The sequence below is a fragment of the Raphanus sativus genome, chromosome 4, assembly GCF_000801105.2.
Source record: "Raphanus sativus cultivar WK10039 chromosome 4, ASM80110v3, whole genome shotgun sequence".
NCBI lineage: Eukaryota > Viridiplantae > Streptophyta > Magnoliopsida > Brassicales > Brassicaceae > Raphanus > Raphanus sativus.
Window position 1 is genome coordinate 29,388,201 of NC_079514.1, and position 22,174 is coordinate 29,410,374.

The 22,174-nt window shown below is 31.7% G+C and overlaps 3 protein-coding genes and 4 non-coding genes across 9 annotated transcripts; 1 reads left to right on the forward strand and 6 right to left on the reverse strand.

Moving 5' to 3' along the window:
- Positions 1–264: 264 nt before the first annotated feature.
- On the reverse strand, positions 265–1,291 carry LOC108854278 (ribulose bisphosphate carboxylase small subunit, chloroplastic 2). Of its 2 annotated transcripts, none has more exons than XM_018627802.2 (3): positions 1,063–1,275; positions 759–893; positions 265–662 (listed from the first exon to the last, which is right to left on the reverse strand). In XM_018627802.2, exons 1-3 carry the CDS (start codon positions 1,231–1,233, stop codon positions 423–425), a joined length of 546 nt encoding a protein of 181 aa, XP_018483304.1. In that variant the 5' UTR covers positions 1,234–1,275; the 3' UTR covers positions 265–422. The 2 variants fall into 2 exon arrangements, with proteins under 2 accessions (XP_018483304.1, XP_056865578.1); XM_057009598.1 differs by having other exon boundaries at positions 551–662; positions 766–893; positions 1,063–1,291.
- A 12,330-nt stretch (positions 1,292–13,621) lies between these two features.
- Positions 13,622–15,731, forward strand: LOC108854276 (E3 ubiquitin-protein ligase RING1-like). 2 transcript variants are annotated; one of them, XM_018627800.2, is made up of 2 exons: positions 13,622–15,358; positions 15,560–15,731. In XM_018627800.2, the coding sequence occupies exons 1-2, from the start codon at positions 14,413–14,415 to the stop codon at positions 15,592–15,594; spliced, it is 981 nt and encodes a 326-aa protein (XP_018483302.1). In that variant the 5' UTR covers positions 13,622–14,412; the 3' UTR covers positions 15,595–15,731. The 2 variants fall into 2 exon arrangements, with proteins under 2 accessions (XP_018483302.1, XP_056865579.1); XM_057009599.1 differs by lacking the exon at positions 15,560–15,731 and having other exon boundaries at positions 13,623–15,543.
- A 78-nt stretch (positions 15,732–15,809) lies between these two features.
- LOC108854280 (uncharacterized) lies at positions 15,810–16,372 on the reverse strand. The gene has a single exon (XM_057009600.1). The coding sequence runs from the start codon at positions 16,293–16,295 to the stop codon at positions 15,945–15,947; it is 351 nt and encodes a 116-aa protein (XP_056865580.1). The 5' UTR covers positions 16,296–16,372; the 3' UTR covers positions 15,810–15,944.
- A 4,999-nt stretch (positions 16,373–21,371) lies between these two features.
- Positions 21,372–21,454, reverse strand: LOC130512238 (small nucleolar RNA snoR114). Its single transcript, XR_008945795.1, has one exon. It is a non-coding gene; the product is annotated as a small nucleolar RNA snoR114 (small nucleolar RNA).
- A 3-nt stretch (positions 21,455–21,457) lies between these two features.
- TRNAG-GCC (transfer RNA glycine (anticodon GCC)) lies at positions 21,458–21,528 on the reverse strand. The gene has a single exon. It is a non-coding gene; the product is annotated as a tRNA-Gly (tRNA).
- A 380-nt stretch (positions 21,529–21,908) lies between these two features.
- On the reverse strand, positions 21,909–21,991 carry LOC130512239 (small nucleolar RNA snoR114). The gene has a single exon (XR_008945796.1). It is a non-coding gene; the product is annotated as a small nucleolar RNA snoR114 (small nucleolar RNA).
- Positions 21,992–22,030: 39 nt separating this feature from the next.
- TRNAG-GCC (transfer RNA glycine (anticodon GCC)) lies at positions 22,031–22,101 on the reverse strand. The gene has a single exon. It is a non-coding gene; the product is annotated as a tRNA-Gly (tRNA).
- Positions 22,102–22,174: the final 73 nt, after the last annotated feature.

Sequence of the window (22,174 nt, forward strand, 5' to 3'; positions counted from 1 at the left end):
AATGATTACTATTTTATGAATTTCTATATTAAATATACATAATTTCTATATTAAATATACATAAACCAGTATATGATACTATGTGAATGTGACGATAAAGAGATAAAATGATTGTTATTTGAATCTTTGATGAACTAACTAACTTCATTTGATGTTTTCTTATTCCACAAAATATACCACTAACATTATCTAACACGTTTTGTTAAGTTATTTTACTGTTTTCTTATCCCAATTAAAGTTGAAAACCTAATAGCCATCAGAAAGTAACCAAGACGAAGAAGCAATATAGAAATTACATGTTCACAATCAGACATTTGACAATCCGATATAGAATGTCTGAGAAACAGAAATCCAAAGGGGAACGAAAACAGAATTGGAAATGAAATGAGCAGGGATTATTATTATGTGAATGACATAGCAAATTAAGCATCGGTGAAGCTTGGTGGTTTGTAGGCGATGAAACTGATGCACTGAACCTGACGGTTGTTGTCAAATCCGATGATCCTGATGAAGGCGTTAGGGTACTCTTTTTTGCATTCTTGGACTTCCTTCAACACTTGAGCAGAGTCAGTGCATCCGAACAAGGGAAGTTTCCACATTGTCCAGTACCGTCCATCATAGTATCCGGGTGTGCTTCCGTGCTCACGGTACACAAATCCGTGCTATACAAAAATGAGAGTACCATTCATAATAAGAATTCACATGGTGTAGTAATAAAGGATGTTTAGTTCCAAAAAAAAATGTTTTGTCTTTATTACCTCCAACTCGAATTCAACACAAGGAATCCACTTGTTGCGGAGAAGGTAGTCGACTTCCTTAGCCAACTCAACATCGGAAAGGTCAGGAAGGTAAGAGAGGGTCTCAAACTTCTTCTTTCCAATTGGCGGCCACACCTATAAATCGCATTTCCAGTTGGTGAATACTAAGTCACGTTTGTAAATATTTTTATGGACATTTATTGATCCTAGGTACGTTATATACATTTTTCAATGGGATTCATGTTTGAATGCACCAGTTGCGTGTAATAAAGGATACGCCTGCAATTATTCTATTGACATTTACCTTCATGCAGCTAACTCTTCCTCCGTTGCTTGCAATGGAAGTAATGTCGTTGTTTGCTTTGCGGGTGACTGGGAATGCAGCGGATGACTTCAAGCCGGTGAATGGAGCGACCATGGTGGCTTGAGCGGGTGAGGTAACAACAGCAGCGGAGGAAAGCATAGAGGAAGCCATTACTACTACTTCTTCTTCTTTTCTCTTAACTTACTTGTTTGTCTATTGCTTTGGTTATCTATATATAGCGAGAACCGCAAGAGGAAAAGGCTCTAATAACCAGAGGGTCCAGATTTCATGATAACGTCGTTAACTGCCACATGATTAAAGAAAGGTGTTGAGACCCTTATCAATACTGACCACTATGTTAAGGCCATGTGGCAGAAATGCTATTATCTTATCTTGCATTAAAATGTATGAATGTGTATATATGGTTACTGACTTACTGATTTACTGCTGGCCTCCACTTGAGCCGATGCTTTTGGTTCCTTCCTGTTGGGAGACGACAAATCAGACACATGACCTACTCTTTAATGTTAGTGGAACTTCTAATTATCGCTTAGTTTGATTCAGTTAATTAATAAGATCACAATTAGTAACTATTACAAGTTATGAGTTACTTAGTTGTGAGCAATAAGTACACTGTTAACGCTAACGTCGATAAACGAAGAAGGGAAACACTATATAGTGCGTCCTATTGGTAACTGAACACGGTAGTTAAACTGTAACCATTAATTTAACACGGCCAGTATTAAATAGAGAAATTACCAAAAATACCATTTTCATGATGCCACTTTTCAAGTTTACACTAATCAACTTTACCATTAAAATTTTAATAGGTAAAATAATATTATACTCCTAACTAATTAAACTTAAAAATATTTTTTCTACGATTTCTTCAGATCTCAGATCCGTTTATCCGATGATCAAATCCGACGATTGGCCGATTCCGACGAGTACTCCGGCGAGATTCAACGACGCTGGTGAGTTCTTCGGTGAGAATTGACGACAACGACGAGTTCCTTAGCTAGTTCTCCGGCAAGATTTGATGAGGATTACAACCTCAAATGGTTTTCCGAATCAAACCGTTCTGGACCTTTCTTAGGGTTTGCTCGAGCTCAATCCGCACTCGAAGGATGCGACTCTAAATTGGTTCCAGTCTTTGTGAAAAGCTTCGGGTTTTTGATTCGTATCAGTTACGAACAGAAATGTGGGGATTGGAAGTTTAATTTGACTGAGAATCATCTGTTTGAAGCTTTTGTGTATAGATGTGGAAGGTGGGGATTGGAAGTTTAATTGGTTCTTGTCTTTGTGAAAATCTTATGCAGTTTTATAGATGTGGAACTTTGCACCCGAAAGGCTTTGAATTTGAAGCTTCTGTGTATTAAACTGACTAACTAGTTGATTTGTGGGTTTGCAGAGAACGAAGTTGTATCAGTGTTTGCTGTGAGACAAAAAGGTGCGATGGCGAGGATAAAACATCAGGCTCTGCTTAATCAAAGCAAGAAGAAGAAGGGTACTAGCCACATAAGACATCCAGACTATTGTCGTGTGTAATCTCGTATTGTCGTGTGTTTTATCCTCGACAATTGTCGTGTGTAATCTCGTAGTTGTTGTAGTTGTACTCTCCTTGGTTAACAACTTATCGTCATTGGTCCCAGAGGTTTTCTTTTTTTCTTTCTTTCTTTCTTTCCATCTTTGTTTAGAAATTTCTATCTATCAACGTTTAATAGGATCTTGGTTTATCTCTCAGGTCAAGAAACACACTTGAAACCAGAGTCATAGTTTTGAGGTACTGTTTTTGAGATGTTCTTTTCAGTGCTTTGTGGTTTGATTCCAGTGAACTTCTAAGCACTCTGTGTTTGTGTTGCAGGACACAAATGCTGTAGCACAACAAAATAATCACTATCTTATCTTCCTGTCCCTGGTTATGCAGTAAGTTAATCTATATCCTTGTTTGCTTGCTTAGATTTCTTGTTTAATCACTGTTCTTATTTCTCACCTTGGTTATTATTTTTCTGTTTGTAGACGTACAGCAAAAGTAGAACATCATCTGTCTTAACTCCTGGATATACACTTTTTTGATAATATCTTGCTTCTATCTTCTATCTTATTTCTCACCTTGGTTATTATTTTTCTGTTTGTAGACGTACAATAAAAGTAGAACATCATCTGTCTTAACTCTTGGATATACATTTTTTCAATAATATCTTGCTTCTATCTTCTTCTTATCTCATGTAATTTTGATTGTGAAATTGTGTCCACTAGACTGCAATCAAACTCACAAATCGTTATTTACCTATTATTAGTAGTATTCCCACATAAGAAATGGTATAGTAAGGTATGAACGTTTCTGTGTCTTGCAATGAAAGGCATTGATTATTTACCTGTTTGATTTGGGGAGGCTCTTGTTGTAGTCTTGAGAAGACCTAACCTCTGTGTTCTTTCTTTTGTCTGCTAAAATGCAGCAGAGCTATGCAAACAGAAGAGATTCTAACAATCGGAGTGAGACCAGGATGAAAAGAAATGTTTAATATACAAAAATAAATGCAGACAAAATGTGAGCAATTTGCTTGCAAGACCATTGCTAATATGAAGCTTGTGAATAAAGAAGGGAAGTGAGTATAATGCATCACCTGACTGGTCAGCCAAATATTGTTGAGTTTAAAAGAGCTTTTGAGGTAAGCATTTTGTGCACTTGGTAATGGGGCTTTACGCAGGTGGAGAGTTGTTCAATAGGATTATTGCTACATGAAATTATGTGCATTTTATATGATTTATAAACTCTTATAAATCTGTTGTAACAATGTTATAAATCTTTTAAAATGAGGTATACACTTTTACTATTACACATATGTGCATGATGCTTTTAAATTTTCTTAAGCAATTAAATGGTTTTTACACCCTTCTAATTTTTTATAAACTCTTACAAAACTCTTAAAATGATTATATAAACACTTATAAATTGATTTACAAACCCTTATAAACTAATTTATAAACCCTTATAAACTGGCTTATAAGCCTTTATAAATGACTTATAAACTTATAAATAGTTTATATAATTTTATAAATGATATATAGAATCTTATAACGATATATAAATCTCTTATAATGATTATAAACTCTTATAAGCAACCAAATTGGTGGAGAGTTGGTTAATTTGTTGAATATCTTGTGGTTTCAGAGAAGAATAATTTATAAACCAATGAAATAGTTTGTATGGTCTTATAAACAGTTTATATAATTTACAAATGATATATAAACCTTTATATATTAGTTTATATATATTCTTATAAATGTTTTATTAACCCTTATAAACAAGTTTATGTGTTTAGAAAAAAAATTCACAAATCCTTATATATGATTTATAAGCCTCTATAAAATGTTATAAGAATACTTCATAAATGAATTACCTTTTGAAATTCTAAAAATCCTTATAAATGATTTTATAAGCCTTTGTAAATAATTTTAAATATTCTTATAAATGATTTATATACCCTTATAAAAAGTTTCTATATATTCATATTTCAAGACTTTATAAATGAATTGCCTTTATAAATTTTTACAAATATTTATAAATTACTGTATAAAACCTTATAAATATTTGGTATATTCTTATAAGTGATTTTATAAAGGTTTATAAGTCATTTATATGAATATATATATATATATATATATATATATATATATATATAAACTATTGATTTTTTTTTGTAACGAATATATAAACTATTGATAAAGGTTTATAAATGATTTCTAAATTTACAGAGTTTTCCTGAGCATCTGATGATGTAACAGTATATGTTTTGCAAAGCCTTTTTGTGTTGATTGTATTTTTGAGCGATTTTTGAAAAATAAACTTATAATCCATTATACAGTTTATAAACATTTATAAATTATTTGTAATCTTTATAAAGCCTTATAGACTGAATTTATAATCTCTTATAAATAAAGTATACGTTAATAATTTATTTAGATATAGATTAATTTTATAAACTCTTATAATAGATACAGTAAAATTATATCATCATAACAAACATTCGATCTTCTTGGCCAGTGACCAAAAACATTTTGTATTAAAGCAAGAAAGTAATTCCATCAACGGAGATATTGAATTCACTACAACAGAGTAACGTGAAATTTCGAGGACACAAGCAACACGAGGATCAAGTCCTTGTTAAAGGAATATGGTGAGCCAATAGAAGTATGCATCATATCTTAGACTATATATTCTATATAATAGGGGTGTATGTGATTTGAAGTCTAACACAAGAGGTCTAATCTGAGACAACTCAAAAGCTTCTGCATGCTCAAGTAAACATGACAAATCCACCTGGTCAATACACACAAGAAGGAAGAACAAGGATGCAAATATACAGTAAAACTCTATCTTGGATAGGCTTAAAGAACTATTCACTGTTGTCTACTTATTGAAGATCAAACAAATGGGCAGTAGATAGATGTAACCTGCACAAGTCATAACAACTTTGTGACCCTTTCAAGTGGAAAAAAATGAGATGTTTAACAAACTAGATCTAAACCTTTAACCACACAAATCTACTCTCTCAAACTAGTCTGCAGCCCAAACCATCGAAGACAGAGTGAATATCTGCAAGACTAAGAACACAGAAGATCAGGATTGCTCCCATATAAGTTGTCTTATAAGCCTTTCTAAATGGTTATAGACTCTTATAAATGTTTTAAAGACTTTCTAACTGATTCATTTTATAATTATTTATAAACTGTTTATAGACTTCTTTATAAACGTTTATAAATGGTTTATAGACTTCTTTATAAGCCTTTATAAATGGTTTATATACTCTTACAAATAATTTATAAACATTATAAATGATTTATAAACATTATAAATGATTTATAAACATTATAAATGATTTACAAACATTATAAATGATTTACAAACATTATAAATGATTTACAAACTATTTAAACTGTTTTTAATAAACTTTACAAAAGCTTTATAAACCCTTATAAACTCTTATTGATTATTTAAATATTCTTGTAAACCCTTTAAATTATATTACAAACTCTTATAAATTGTGTTATAAGCCTTTCTAAATGGTAGTAGATTTTTATGAATGATTTAGAGACTCTATAGAGGCATGAAAAAACAAATTGTTTACATACCTTTTATAAAAGGTTTCTAGACTTTTATAAATGATTAATAAGCCGATTTTAATGGCTTCTAAACCTTATAAAAGCTTTTATAAACTTTATAATGTTTTATAAACCTTTTTAAATTATTTACATATCTTTATAAACCTTATAAATTATTTTACAAACCATAAAATTGTTTTATAAGTCTTTCTAAATTATTATAGGCTTTTATAAATGATTTAAAGATCTTCTAACTATCTTTTATAAACATTTATAAACCGTTTATAGACTTTATAAACTTCTTAAAAATTTATCTTCATCACTGTTAGAAAGTAAAATCTCCATTGGTCTGCCAGAAAAAAAGAAGATATGCAAGTCAAACTGAAACTTCAACTAGCCTGAAAACAAATCCTCGATTGACAAGAAGTTTGTCCAACCTCTGAGAAAAGAATGTTCTTTTCTTTGATTTGCATAACCCCAGCTTTGAGTTTGCACTCCCACTTGTTCTTTCACAGTATCTTGGAGAAACTTTGCATACTCCATCCTTGCATTCAGCCTTCTTTTTAGTGCCTCCTGAAAAAGAAACGTTCCAAGAATTTTAGTATCTAACTTAGCAAACAGGAAAGAATAACTGTGAGACGACAAAGGATCAAACAAAATCATACTTTCCAGATATATATAGCTCAAAACAGTAAAGTATAAAAATGATTAGTGTTTCTTTTAGCATTATAAACTGAACTTCTTTGATCTGTTCTTCCTAACTTTGTACAGTAGTTTACTATCAGCATTGAGTAGCCTTAGACTCTAAATAAGTTTCAAACAAAATAAATTTCAGTACTCAGACGTAAGCACATGCTCAAATGATTTCAGTTCTTCTAGGGAAAAAGATCAAGGGCTAAACATCTACATCAAACGTGGAGCTATGACTATGTTCAGGATAATTTCAGCCACTACAAATTTCAAAACAGTCACAGCCCTATATTAATGTTCAAACCAGATCTTTTACTAACAAGAAGGGGAAAACAAGAACTCTATATGGCGAAAAGAGAAACATACCGTGGATGGAAACTGAGCATCAGTATCAATCCCACTCTGATTCTGAGCATATCCAGGCAAAGGATTTGGATTTTGAATCTGCATCAAAGGTGTGGTGGTAGGAGACGAAGGAGGAGAAGATGGTTCTATCGTTCCTTTTATGAGGTCGTTTCGAGTCTTGGTCAATAACGAGGTCGTTTCGGGACTTGGTCAATAACATCGTTGCTGATACTGATGTAGGCGTCACTTGTATGGCTCGCGTCCATTTCGAAACCGACGTGACCCTGAGGAATGCTCTGTGGATGGAGACGAAGAAGAACGAGATGGGGAAAGATCGAGATGCCAGCGAACGGTTACAGGGTAAGGAGTGAGAGGTAAGAGAAGGATTGTCGTAGTCGTCCGATCTCTGATCTCGTCGCCGTCGTCCGATCTCTGATCTCGTCGCCGTCGTCCGATCTCCGATCTCGTCGCCATCTTCGTCCGATCTCTGATCTCGCCGTCGTCCGATCTCCGATCTCCGATCTCGTTACTATAGGAGTACAAAGAGACGAGTAATTAGTTTAGAATTATGAAAGGTTATTTTTGTCTTTTGTTTGTTAATGATTTATGTATTTTTGAAAATGCAGTTCTTCTAAGTGTATATATGAAAAGTGGTACTTAAGAAAGTGTATATATGAAATTTCCCCTATTAAATATGATAATAATTATTTTAGATGCAGAGTAAAAGATGAATTCATAAACCATGCTATTTTTATTATCCACCACTTTTTAAACTTGGGTCTTAGTAGCAATACCTTCTTACACATTGGTATCCTTATTTCGTGTGTATATATAGTTAGAACAATATTAAAAATCCAAAACTGGATAAAAATATTTACATATGGATAATTTGATATATTTAAAAAATGCGAAATAATAAAATTTTCAGAGGAATTAATAAGCATATAATCATTGATCCTTAGACACTATTAAACATGCGGAAGTGGAAGACCAAACATGGTTTGAGGCTAATATGAAAAAGATTGAGGAACCTAAGGAACAACGTAGTCCATCATTTATCCGTGCCGTAAGCTTATATGAAATTGGTAGGCCTGGGCGTTCGGGTACCCGTTGGTGTTCGGATCGGGTTTTTCGGATTTTCGGGTTTTCGGGTTTACGTTCCTAGGTCCCATAGTAAAATTTCATTAGTACGGGTCGGGTTCGGATAATAACACTCCGGGTTCGGTTAAAAATTATATTGCATCCTAAAACCCATAAAGTAACCATATATCATTCGGGTTCGGGTTATATCGGTTCGGTTCGGATATAACCAAAAAAAAAAAAAAAAAAAACTTAAAGAAAAATATAAAGAAAAACAACTAAATTAATAAAAATTAATCTATCACACATAAAATTGCTAAAATAACAATAAAATATTAAATCAAGTATAAAAACAAACATTATTTGTAAACAATATACATTATATTATAGAGAGTAGACTTGTTATTCCAATGAACAGATTATAAATTACTTATTTATAACTAATTGTGTACTTAAAATATTTTTAATATTGTTAATATTTATTATTATATATCATATTACCACGAATATTAAATTTAATAACTAAAATACTTATATTTATATATTTCAAAATATTTATATTAACTATTAGTTTCGGTTTTTTCGGGTTATCCGTTCGGGTTCGGTTAATAACACTTCGGGTTCGGATATTTTTTATACCACCCTACAAGATCCGTTTGGGTATTTTTTACATTTCGGGTCGGATAACGGGTCGGGTTTTTCGGTTCGGGTTCGGTTCGGATTTCGGGTTCCGGATTTTATGCCCAGGCCTAGAAATTGGTATGGTTAATAAATCATGGACTCATGAATAACTCTTTATTGGTTTTGGATAGACTTAGACAAATTCGACATGACAAATTCAACTCATAAGAGCCAAAATCAGAGGAGAAATTTGTCATCGTCACATGCAGAGCTTAAGGCCATTTCTTCGGCTATAGAATGCTTGCTACAAATGTCGATGTGCCATCAACATTTTGGTACTGGTTGCAAGGACCTCGTCTCTATGATGCAAGATCTATAAGTGTGGCCAAACTTTTCAATGGATTTAAAAGAACTTTCAAGATTGAAGAGTAGATTTGTAGACTTGTTTATTGTTTATCATCTTTGTTCCAAAGAAAGAAGATTTATTAGCTAAGATAACAAGAATAAATCACAAAAGATTGTATTATATTGGTTGTTTTATTCCGATATAGTTACGTATACCACCTTAATTTTGAATGTTATATCAGCTGTTGATATTAAAAAAAAGGGTTGTTAAGCTGTTTAAATAAAAAAAGTAAAAGTGGTACCAAAAAAAACTAATACAATAGAAACTCTATAAATTAATACTCAAAATTCATAAATACGGTAGACTAATATATATTTTCAGTCCAAAATTGGAGTGATTCAAAATATGATATAAATCAATAAAATAATAAGATAATATTTCTTAGAAAAAAATCTATGTAAATATATGTTTCTATTAAAATCATAAATTAATAATTTACATATATGTAGTTTATATAAATATAAACAAAACATAATATTGTTTAATATATATTTACAGTATAATTCATCTCTGTTTTTTCTTAATACTTTAATATTTATTTTTGATAGTATTTAGTAAAAATATATCTAGAAATATTTAAATTATATAAAACATATTATATATAAATCAAATAATATAATAAAACAGTAGAAATTTTAATTTTGTAATTTTTAATTAATATATATATATATATACACAATAAGATTTTTATAAATAAATAACTCTATATAAAGTAATAAAATATCATAGTATCAATATTATTAATTTATAGAGTTTTTTTCTTGTATAACGTTTTTTGTTAATGTTCTACTTACCGCTTTGTCATCAGCAACTATTAAAAATTATGCCGTGTATCCTTTGTTAAAAACGCGTCCGAGTTGACGAGATCTTGGCCCGATAAGCGTTAGGCGTGTGCTCACCGTGGCGAGGAGGAGAAAATCGGAGTGGCCAGGCGGTGAACTGATTTTTTCTGATTTGACCGTGGAATGAGTAAAATCGGAGCCTAAAATTACAAAAATGTGTTGCAGAACCGAAAAACTTTAAACCAAATCAATATTTATTCTCATTTATATGTTATAACCAGCCAAAAATGACAAAAAAATGATAAAATCGTGTTTAAAAAGTACATAAATGGTGGGTAGGGTTGAAGAGAACTTTAGCAAAGAGATAAAGGTAGACATGTAATTTCTCATTTAATGAACTAAAGCTAGAAAATGCAAGAAAAGATATTAGATGGGCTTCGAAACCCGGTTAATCAGCCATTTATCCGCAAATCTAACCACTAGAACAAGTCAACATATTATTAATTGTTACCAAATCAAAGATATATCAGTAAAATTTCATATAATTACTCTCCGATTAATCACCGATTACTCCCTAATTTTTGAGTAACTCGTTAGGCCCAGGATAGCCGCCCGACTAGTGCATAACGTAGTTTTGAACATGGCGTGTATCTAACAATATAAGATTAACAATTAAATCCAGTATTTACTTGTTTCTGGTCAGATTGTGTAAAAGTTTTGTATAATTGTTCTTAGATTTTGTAACAAAAACATAGAATCTAATGGCCTGTATTACCATCCCCATTGCTCTATAACTTTTATCACTAAATATATAATGGACTTATATAATATTTATCATCTAAATCTATACAGTATATGTTTTAATTAAATATATATAATAATAAAATAGTTATCGTATATTTTAAAATGATTATTATAATCTTTTATATAAAAATATTACTTTTTACTTTTTTATACTATGCACAAACATTAATATTCTCACCAATTTGGATAAGTTTACTCACTAAAATAACCATTTATAGGGCTGGGACGGATCGGACATCAAAGATATTTTAAGGTATCTGGATCCAGATCTTTATCCGGCGAAACCATATTTTTACTATTCTTATAAGGATCCGGGGTTCTCGGATATCCGAGTGTCGGATATCTTTCTAAAAAATTGTAATATCCAGATCCGGTTTGGATCCATAAAATAAATAAAAATAATATTAAAATATATAAAATATTAAAATTAATTTAAAAACAAAAGTATATATAATAATTTTTAGTTATATATATGTTTACTATTACAAATTTATATAAATTTATATATATTAGTATAGAAATATAAATATAATAAATAAAATTAGTTATATATATATATTCCTATTTTTGAAATAATTATCAACAAAAGTTACGGATTCAGATCTGGCCCCTCCGGATATCCGAATTTTCAGAGCGGATTCGGATCGGATGTTCGAGGCCTAACAACTTATTTGGTAAAATCTCAAAAACTAAATTTAATATCATAGCCTACTCCATCACGTCTAGGGGTGTGCAAAAAACCTGAACCGAGTCGAATCAAGCCGAACAAACCGAACCGAGTCAAAACCGAACCAAAATTGTTATGGTTTACTTCGGTTGGAAAAATTCTAGAACCGAATTAACCAAACCGAAACGAACTGAAACCGAATCCATAAAATAACCGAAGTTCCACTCCTATTGCCTATAATATTTATATTAGGTTCAAAAATAATAATCTAAAATAAGTAGATTACATTTTAAGGTTTGGTTTTACGTTTAAACACAAAAAAAAATATTGATTTAGTTCTATATTAGATTTAGTTCACATAATTTATTTTTTATTGTCACCAACATGATTTCTCTTAAAAGAACTAAACTAAAAAAATTCGACTAAACCGAACCGAAACACAAACCGAACCGAATACAAACCGAACCGAAACCGATCCAAACCAAACTAAATATGGTTTACTTCAACTGGAAAATTTCTAGAACTGAAATAACCAAATTGAACCAAACCCGAACTGAACCGATAAAATAACCGAAGTGCCACCCCTAATCACGTCCACTTAGTGGCCCAGTTTACAAGTCCGGGGAATATTAATCATTTGGGCTCTTTTCGTCAAACCATCTTGTCCAACATTTTTTAGTCTGTAAAGTTAATAGTTTAGTTTTATTGTTATAAAAAAAAGAATTACATTTTTGAAAGAAAATTAATATTTATTAGCTCGGTGATGAAAGATACTCTTATTTATAGATAATTTAGTTTATTTCAAATGATGTAATGATAAACTATTCAAAAGTAAAAGTAAGCATAGTTCGGCTTCTTTTTTTGGCCTCAGTTTTCTCTTTTCATTTTTTTACAAATATACTAGATTTTAATCTGCGTTTTTAAAATAAATAATTATTTTTTTCAAATAAATTAATAAATTTTACTTAAATTTAAAAATTTAATATCTATAATATTATTTATGAAATTGATCTTTTTGCATTCGAACTATCATAAATTAAAATGGTTAATATTGTTTTATACTCTTAATAAATAATTAAATTTATTTATTAGATTAAATTATTGATTATAAATTAAGATAATAGAAATTTATCAAAAATAGAAAAAAATTAAAAAAAAATTTTAGATAAGTGACTAAAACTAATGTAATAAAAAATTTCCAAAAAATTAAACTGTATTTAAAAATAAAATGATAAAATTGCCCAAAAAAGATTTAAAATCTCATATATAAAGCTTTGTTATATTTCAGTAGAAACCTCAAATCTTCAAATTTTAAATTTTATACAGTAAAATTTTATATTTTAGATTTCACTGTCTAAAACCTTATAGTAAGATATTACTGGTTAAAATCTTTATATAATGTTTCACATTTTTTTTTGAAACTGGCTTTAATGTTTCACATTTTCAGTTCCTATAGTTACGTATCTTGTAAATAATCATGTTAACTTTTTTTGACTACCATTTTAATCCTTATAGTTTATATTTCATAAATATTTTACATATAAAATGTCATATTCAATCAATTTAAGCTCGTAGTCTCCATATAATTAATAAATACATTAATTGATCTTGTATCAAACATTACAAAAATAGTTATATTGAGTAGTTTGATATTTCACTTATAGTTTATGGTTTAGTTTGTTCTTTTATAGTTCTTGTTTATTATAATCTATAACTTTAATATCGCTTGTAATACCTTTCATATATGTTTTATTATTTATATTTTTGTAATTCTTATTAAATTCAATCAATCTTAAGGGCTATAATTGCAAATAATTGTGAAAAAATATTTAAAGTTTTATCAATGGTGAAAATCACCCTTAAACCTCAAATTTAAGGTTCACCAAACTTTGAAAATAAGATTGCTCTTAGAAATACTCTTGGTCAAATAGAGTAAGTTTTGGATTTGAAAGTTTGGAAAAACTTACTCATTATTAACATCTCTAACATCATGTACCTGCGCATTACCTTCCCTTACAAAATAAAGTGGAAGCGATAAGGTGCTCTCTCCATCAAATTCATTAATGGTTAGTGGAGCATATGTTGCTGGAGAAAATCAAGTAACCATGGAATTAGCAATGCCTGTCAGTAGAGACAAGAGATCTTTGTCCTCCCAAGCTTGTCATGTTCTTCCTTTTGGTTGTGTCAACTACTCAAGGAGGAGGCTGCTCTTATGCCTTGAGAATTAGTATGAAAACCCGTCTGTTGGTTGTTATTATCTCAATCCTTGACGGATACGTTCTATATGCTCTATTGATCTCTCTCTGTCACCTACTAGTGATTTTTTTAGGTTTACTTATGTTTTTAGTTACCGGTTGTTTGAACTTTGTCCCTTTTCAGGGTTGAAACCAAACAGTGTTAAAAGAAAAAACAGTAGTCAATCATAAAGGTAACCTACTCTAACGGGGCGGGCCTTAAATGTTTGGATCCCATATATGATTCTAGCCGATTGAGGCAAGGATAGAAAAACCAGATGAAATGAGCATTACGTTGTCATCCATCTCATGTTTTGTCTTCTAAACAAATATATTTTATGTTCACTTGACGATTGTTTCTTTCTTTTCCTCTATATCTATTGTAGTTAAACAATAAGGCAATCTCTTTAATAAAGGATTCTACCCATTAACTTGAGGCAATCTAAAAAGAATAAGAAAAACCAGAAGAAATAAGCATTGCGTCTTCATCCATCTCATTCTTTGCCTCTATTTGAACGGAATATGCCTGGCTTAACTGCTTCATTCAACCTTCAACGCTTATCTATATATGTGTAAATATTTATGTCTGGTGTATAACAGTTACATCTTCCAATCATGTCATTGAGTCTCCCAATAAGTGGGACCGATGGTACACCCAATGGAGCATTCATGACTTTTGGCCTCTACTGGTGCTACCACTGTCATCGTACGGTCAGGATAGCATCATCTAACCTATCAGAGATCGCGTGCCCTCGATGCTCAAGGCAATTTGTTGTAGAAATCGAGATGAGACGGCCTCGGATGGCTTTCACTCATGCCGCTCCACCTTTTGATGCTTCTCCTGACACACGTCTTCTCGAAGCTCTATCGCTCATGTTTGATCCTCCAATCATAGGTAGGTTGGGTGAAGAAGACCAATTTCTCAGGGCAAGGTCCAGAAACGTGGAAGACGTACCAACACCCCATCGACGACGACGCCACAGCCTTGACAATGATAACAATGGCGGTTTACCTCCACCAAGAAGAACATATGTAATACTACGGCCCACTGATCCAACCAATCCTCTTGGAAACATGACTGAGCCAACACCACCCAGGCGTATGAACCCACGTGATTTCTTTACTGGAGGATCAGGTTTGGAACAGCTGATCGAACAGCTAACACAAGACGATAGGCCTGGACCACCACCTGCGTCAGAACCCACCATTGAGGCGCTACCGACCGTAAAGATTACATCAAAACATCTAACCAACGACATGTCCCAATGCACGGTGTGCATGGAGGACTTCGTTGCTGGCGGGGAAGCTACCGAACTACCATGTAAACATATATACCATAAAAACTGTATAACTCCGTGGCTAAGGCTTCACAATTCATGCCCAATTTGCCGCCGTGATCTGCCTCCTCCGGCCAACACCGTTACAGAATCTCAGGAAAGGGGTGATTCTATTAGAGAAGAGGTACCTGAAAGAAGGCGCCCTAGGTGGATGCAGTTCTGGAACAATGGGCTTTTTGGAGCAAGGGTTAGTCCAGAAGAAACAAGACACAGGAATAGTCGAGGTAACAGGAGCTAAAAAAAATGAATATATCAGGGGAAACACAAGAAATATAAACTGTCTATCATTTGCTAGGAACATATGTATAGAAGCTGTGACAAACTATTAAACTCAGGCTAACGTTTCACTTTCATGCTAGGGGTGACAGAACTAATTACAATAACCTTAACTAAACTGAACTTTATCTCTCTGATTATTCCTACAGCTCAGTCGCGGTGGCATCACTGTAATATCCTTTAGCTTCTTGGACTGGTCCATTACCAGAGGGAAGCAAATGCATTGAGAAATTGAGGATTTACAGCAAATGGATTCGAAAATTTGAACCATAACACTAAAACATATATGACTGGTTTGAAATGCACATAAGCTTTATTTTTACTTGCTATTCTCAAAACCTAGAGATTTTTATACACATGCCATTAACATAGTGTCTCATCTATTATCTGCAATCCAAAGGATGAATACCAAATTTGGATTCCAAATTAACCAGTTTCAAACATTATATGAAATTACGCATCGTTGCAAAAGTAGCTTATGAGAGAGTAGCAAATAAAGTTCAGTAGATTCAACAAAAGGAGATGCAAAAGATTCTATTTACAGTAGCGATCGGCCTTCTTCTTGACTCGATCGTCGAGAGCCTCTACAACCGAATCGAAGTTCGATTTGGGAACGTAACCGAACTTCTTTGCCTCCACGGGGAAAAGCTCATCGTACTTCCTCTTCTTCGCGGCGTCGATAGAGTAGATATCGTCTTTACCATCTGCGGCGGAGGAAGTGGCTGCACCGTCGGGAGTCATCTTTTCAACATCGGCACCGTCGTCGAGCTTATCCTTGTTCTTGTTCTTCTTTTGCTTTTGCTTCTTATTCTTTTTGATCGTGGCTAGATCGCCTCCTTTAAACGCTAACCTTCCACCCTTCACCCTCTCGTAAGGATCCGACATAGCTTAGATTCACTACCGCTACTCTCTCTCTCTCTCTCTCTCTCTCTCTCTCTCTCCGGAATTTTGTCTTTGTGAACAAAAAACAAAAGGCCGCCCTTGTGTTTTATTTTGTTACGGGCCGGCTCTTATTTTTACTAGGGATGTCCGAATCTAGATCCAACAAACATTTCTTTAAGAGTCTACAAACTATATAACCCAGAGGCCAGAACCCATGTTCGGATACTCGCCCTCCTTTTGTTTGGGCTGGGTTTAGCCCTAATAGATTACGCAGATTATATAACCGACCGATGATTTCTTTTAGGACGTCGCACTAAAAAAAAAAAAAGGACGTCGTATTTTTTAATTTGTTACTAGATTTTGATCCGCACGTCCGTACGGATATATTTTTTTTATAAAATATGTTGTTTTTCATGTCAATAGTATATGTTAAGTTCAGGTATTTTGACATTTGTTATTCAAATTTATATGTAATTTATTATTTTTTTTATATTTTGAGAAATTTAAAATATATAATGAATTTTAAAAATAATTTAAATGGGTTATCCAAACTCGAATAAACCTGCAAAGATCATATCAAATTCGAACCAAAATTTAGAAATATCAAAATGAGACTGAAATCTTTGACCCTAGGAACCCGAAACACAAACAGACCCAAGCCGAACCCGAATGGGTACCCAAACGCCCATCCCTAATTCAAAATCTATTTTTTCCTTTAAAACACACAACAAACATATAATTAATAGTATTTTATACGTAGTATCATATAAATAACCACATATATTATATTTTAAAAATTTAATGTGTAAATATAAAAATCATAATTTAAGTTGGTATATGAAATTTGATTTTGTTTTGTATTTTTCTTATGTATATTGAAAACATTTTTAATAGTGGTTATTAGAAAATATTTTAGTAAAAATTAATTTTTGAATCAATTATTGGAAAATATTTTGAATCAATTTTTGATATGGATCAACTTTAAATTATTATTTTTATTTGAAATATATATATAAAGTTTAAATTTTTTTTATGATTATTTTAGACACATGATATTTTTAGATAATTAAATTAGCTCATTTTTGTATATTTTAAACTTAACCTAAATAGATAGTTTCTCATAATATAATATATTTCCAATTTTTATTAATAACATAAATTTATTTTTTTCTTAATATACTGTTATCTATGTTTCCAAACAACATTATATTTTTTATACTTTTGGTGAAGATTTTGGTGAATATTTGTATATAAAATGATTTTGGTGAAGATTTGTATATAAAATGATAATATTGTAACAATTATTTTACAGTGTCAATGAAAAGTAACAATTATTTTGCACGGATATTTAAAATGGACCTTTAACATTTATATATGAATTTGACAAAGTTCAGTTAGCCCATCAATTTATTTTTTGACGCAAAAGACAACAACAAAATTTTATTCTTGTATTTAAAAAGTTTATCAATAATTTTTTTTGTTAAGAGTTGGTAGTGCAGAAGTTGAACTACAATGTGTCGACCATATTTATAGATACATGCTACGATATTAGGAGGGTATCGTATCTATCATTTAAAGCTTGGATGATTAAAAACTAAATCACAAATATTAGATTGTAGTTGAGAATCTTGAAATATATTAAGGATAGTAAGTAGTATCACGTGATTTTAGGAAAATAATCACAATTATCGCATTTATTTTTTATATTTGTAGTATTATGGCAGTGGCAATTTTTTGTAATTGTAATGTTCAAAAAAAAAAAAAAAAAAAAAAAATTTTTTGTAATTATTTAGGAAAAGTTAGGGTGAACTACATTTTAGTACTTCAGTTTTAATAGATTAGATGTAACATATCTTACTAATGAAATCCGATAAAAATCATTCGGTATTACCGGATAAATTTCATCAGCGCTGGAAAAATATCCGAGCATGGGGAAGTAAACCGATTCCCATCTAAAAAATAGTATCAAATCCGAATTAAAGTTGGTTAAATATTTAAACAGATCAAATTTTTGATATTTAGAAAACAGAATCCGATCCGAGCGAAAATATTTCAGGACGAATATATCTGAATTGATTATATACTTAAATATGTTAGCTACTTTTAGATTTAATATCCAAAAATATCTAAAATGTATAAGATATTTTGAAATTGTCTAAAATGTTTTAAAATATATATAAATAGTCAAAAGTAAATGTCTAAAATAGATAAAAGTACTAAAAATAACACAATATATTTAAAATATCTATTGATTCTCCTTTTAAATATTCAAGTTAAATCAATTTTTACTAGGTGTTTTCCTGCACCGTGTGCAGTAAAATTGTTTTCAAAATTTAATTTATATTTAAAATAAGGTTTATTAAATATTATAGATTTTATTTATTTAAATATTAAATTAAGATAAAATGATTTTTTTATTTAAAAATATGTTGTATAATTATCAAAAATTTTAACTAACAATATTTATAGAATCTGTAGATATATAAGAATCTAATGATTTTACGATTAGAAATCAATTTTTTAAAAAAATTGTAGCAATTTATAAAAGATTTAGTAATACAAATTGTATAATTATAGAAAAAATAAAAAATAATTTTGAAATTTTAATGTTATATATGAATATATTTATTTTATAGATGATGTATGTGATATTACTATATTTAAAGAAGTTTACCAAAAATAAATATCAATATTAAATGTAAAATATGAGTTATTACCATATTTTAAAAAGTTTACCAAAATATAAATCAAGATTACATGAAATAATCCATGTCATATTTTTCGGAAGCCATGTCATCAATTTTAGTGGTCATGTCATATTTTTTTTGTGAAACTGATTGTAGAGAAGACATGTGGTAAAATCACTTCTCAAATATAGTCTAGGGGATGTTAAGTTTAGGTATTTTGACATACACTATTCAAATTTATAAGTTATATACTATTTTTATTTTTTGATTTTGAGAAAACTAAATTATATATGAATTTTAAGATTTTAAAATAATTTAAATAGGTTATCCGAACCCGGACCAATCTTACAAAGATCATAATTAAACATGAACTAAAAATTTTAAATATCCGAGTGAGAGTAAATTTTTTAACGCCAAAACAAATAGATCTGAACTCAAACTAGAATGGATACACGAACGCTCACTCTTAAATCGCACAATGATTTGAAGTTCATGTTTAATCATTGATAAAATCATCGTTACCTTTCAGTTTCTAGGGTTTTGGAATTTTGCAATTTCAAATTCGATGTCTTCTCGATTTTAACAGGTTTTGCATTTATTTTTGTCTTTTTTTGTTTCCGTGCAAAATTCATGGATCTTATGTTTGATTTACAGGTTGAAATGAATAAAATTATGCTCCTTTCATTTCTTAATAAGTGTCACTTTGACATTTTTACATATATTAAGAAAGTGATAAAAGTATATGTAAGTTGTTATTAATTACATATCTTTGACCAATAGTATTTGAGATAAATAAAATTATTTATAAAATCAATGTTTTTTGCAATAAATTTCAGGTGAAAACAAGTATAATTTACATTGAAATTGTAAAGTAAGTTGTCAAAAAAAAAATTGTAAAATGATATTTTTGTGTAACAAAATGATATTTATTATGAAACAGAAAGTGTAATATTTTTATGTATACAGATCAGAACCAAAACCAAGCACAACCAAAACAAAACAATTTTTTTTTGGGACGTCAGTGTTAAATATGCAGGTTCCTGGATATGGAGGAAGCTTCTGAAGCTTCGGGACCAAGCTGCATCTTTTTTAAAATCAGAGATTGGCGATGGAAAGAGCACTCTGTTTTGGTTTGATAATTGGCTCAGTGTGGGTAGACTTTTAAACATTACATGCGATATTGGAACACAAGTCCTAGGAATTCCCCGATACGCGACGGTCTCAGCAGCGGCTTCTGGGGGACAATGGAACATTCGACGATGTCGTGGCCATCACCTACGGGCAATGATGGCCTGCATCTACTCTGTTCCAGCTCAGGCGGAAGACGCGGCGGGGGATCGTCGCCTATGGCATCACGGGGAAGGAAACTACAGGCCTTGCTTCTCTAGCAAGGAAACATGGGAGCAACTCCGATCTCATCATCCTCGACTTAACTGGACACGAGTGGTCTGGTTTCAGCAGGGCGTTCCTCGTTTTTCTTTCATCACATGGCTGGCTTTTCTTGACAGACTGGCGACAGGAGCAAGAAGCAAAGCATGGGGATGCATTCAACCATGTATACTCTGTGGTGAGCCGGATGAGACTCGCGACCATCTGTTCTTTGCTTGTCCATACTCCTTTACGGTGTGGATTGATCTAACGGGTTTCCTGCTAGGATCTCGTGCGAGTCCGGACTGGACTCTCACTATTACTTCGCTCCTCTCTTCGCGCAGGAAGGAGATGGATACTTGCCTCCTCAAACTTGCGTTCTAAGCTACAATTCACAGCATTTGACGCGAGAGGAACAACAGGCGCCACCAGGGGGATCCTCTCAGCCCATCTCAGGTGGTTTGCTACATCGATAAGACCATCAGAAACAGGATATCTTCTCTTCATCACCGGAAACCAGCCTTCTATGGCGAAATGATGCAGAGATGGCTCTCAAGGCCAACTCCATCATAAGTCTCAGCTCTGTTTTTTATTTCTTTTACATGATCATCTCTCAAACCATAAATCTTAGTGGTCTGTATTTTTTTCTTTGTTGATAATCAATTTAAAATTTCAACAAAAAAAAAAAAACAAAGCCTAAAATGTTATGTTTTTATGAACACTACAAATCCATTTTAACCCATAATTATTTAATAAACTACCATCTTTTGCACATAATAAGTGCGTGAAAGCAGAGGAGATGCCATATTGCCAGGGAAAGTATATATATATCCACTTCTTGTCCATTTGGCTAATCTCCAAAACCTGTTTTCTTTTTATTGTTATAAGGGGAAGTATTAAAAAGACACTGACAATACATGTATGCAAACAGCACTCAGTAAAAAGACAGGACGGTTGCATAAGCCACACAGCACCTTGAATCAGTTTCTGATACTCAGAAAAAAATATTTTCAACCAAAAAAAAGAGCTCAGGTGCGGCTCTATCATCTTGTAATCAGAAGAATGCAAAGGACCCAACCTTCACTAAAGCCAATTTCTTCACAGCTCAAATGCACCAGCCGGGAATCGAACCCGGGTCTGTACCGTGGCAGGGTACTATTCTACCACTAGACCACTGGTGCTTTTGTTTAGAGCATGATTATTGCATAGATCCTTAACAAAAGTCCTTAGTACACATATATGTGTATATATGTATATGTATATATTATATATGCGTATATAATTGTTTGTTAAGGACTTTACGGAAACCGAAACCGAAAGTTTCTTAATTAAGGAACTTTCGGTTTCGGTTTCCGCAAAGTCCTTAGCAAACAGTTATATACGCATATATAATATATACATATACATATATATACATATATGTGTATTAAGAACTTTTGTTAAGGATCTATGCAATAATCATGCTCTTATACCAGTAAAAAGACAGGACAGTTGCATAAGCCACACAGCACCTTGAATCAGTTTCTGATACTCAGAAACAAATATTTTCAACCAAAAATAAGAGCTCAGGTGCGGCAACATCATCTTGTAATCAGAAGAATGCGAAGGACCCAACCTTCAGTAAAGACTATTTCTTCACAGCTCAAATGCACCAGCCGGAAGACTATTTCTTCACAGCTCAAATGCACCAGCCGGGAATCGAACCCGGGTCTGTACCGTGGCAGGGTACTATTCTACCACTAGACCACTGGTGCTTGTTGTTTATACCATAACTGTATAGTTTATATTTATAGAATTAATAACATAGTAAAAAACCAAATAAATAGC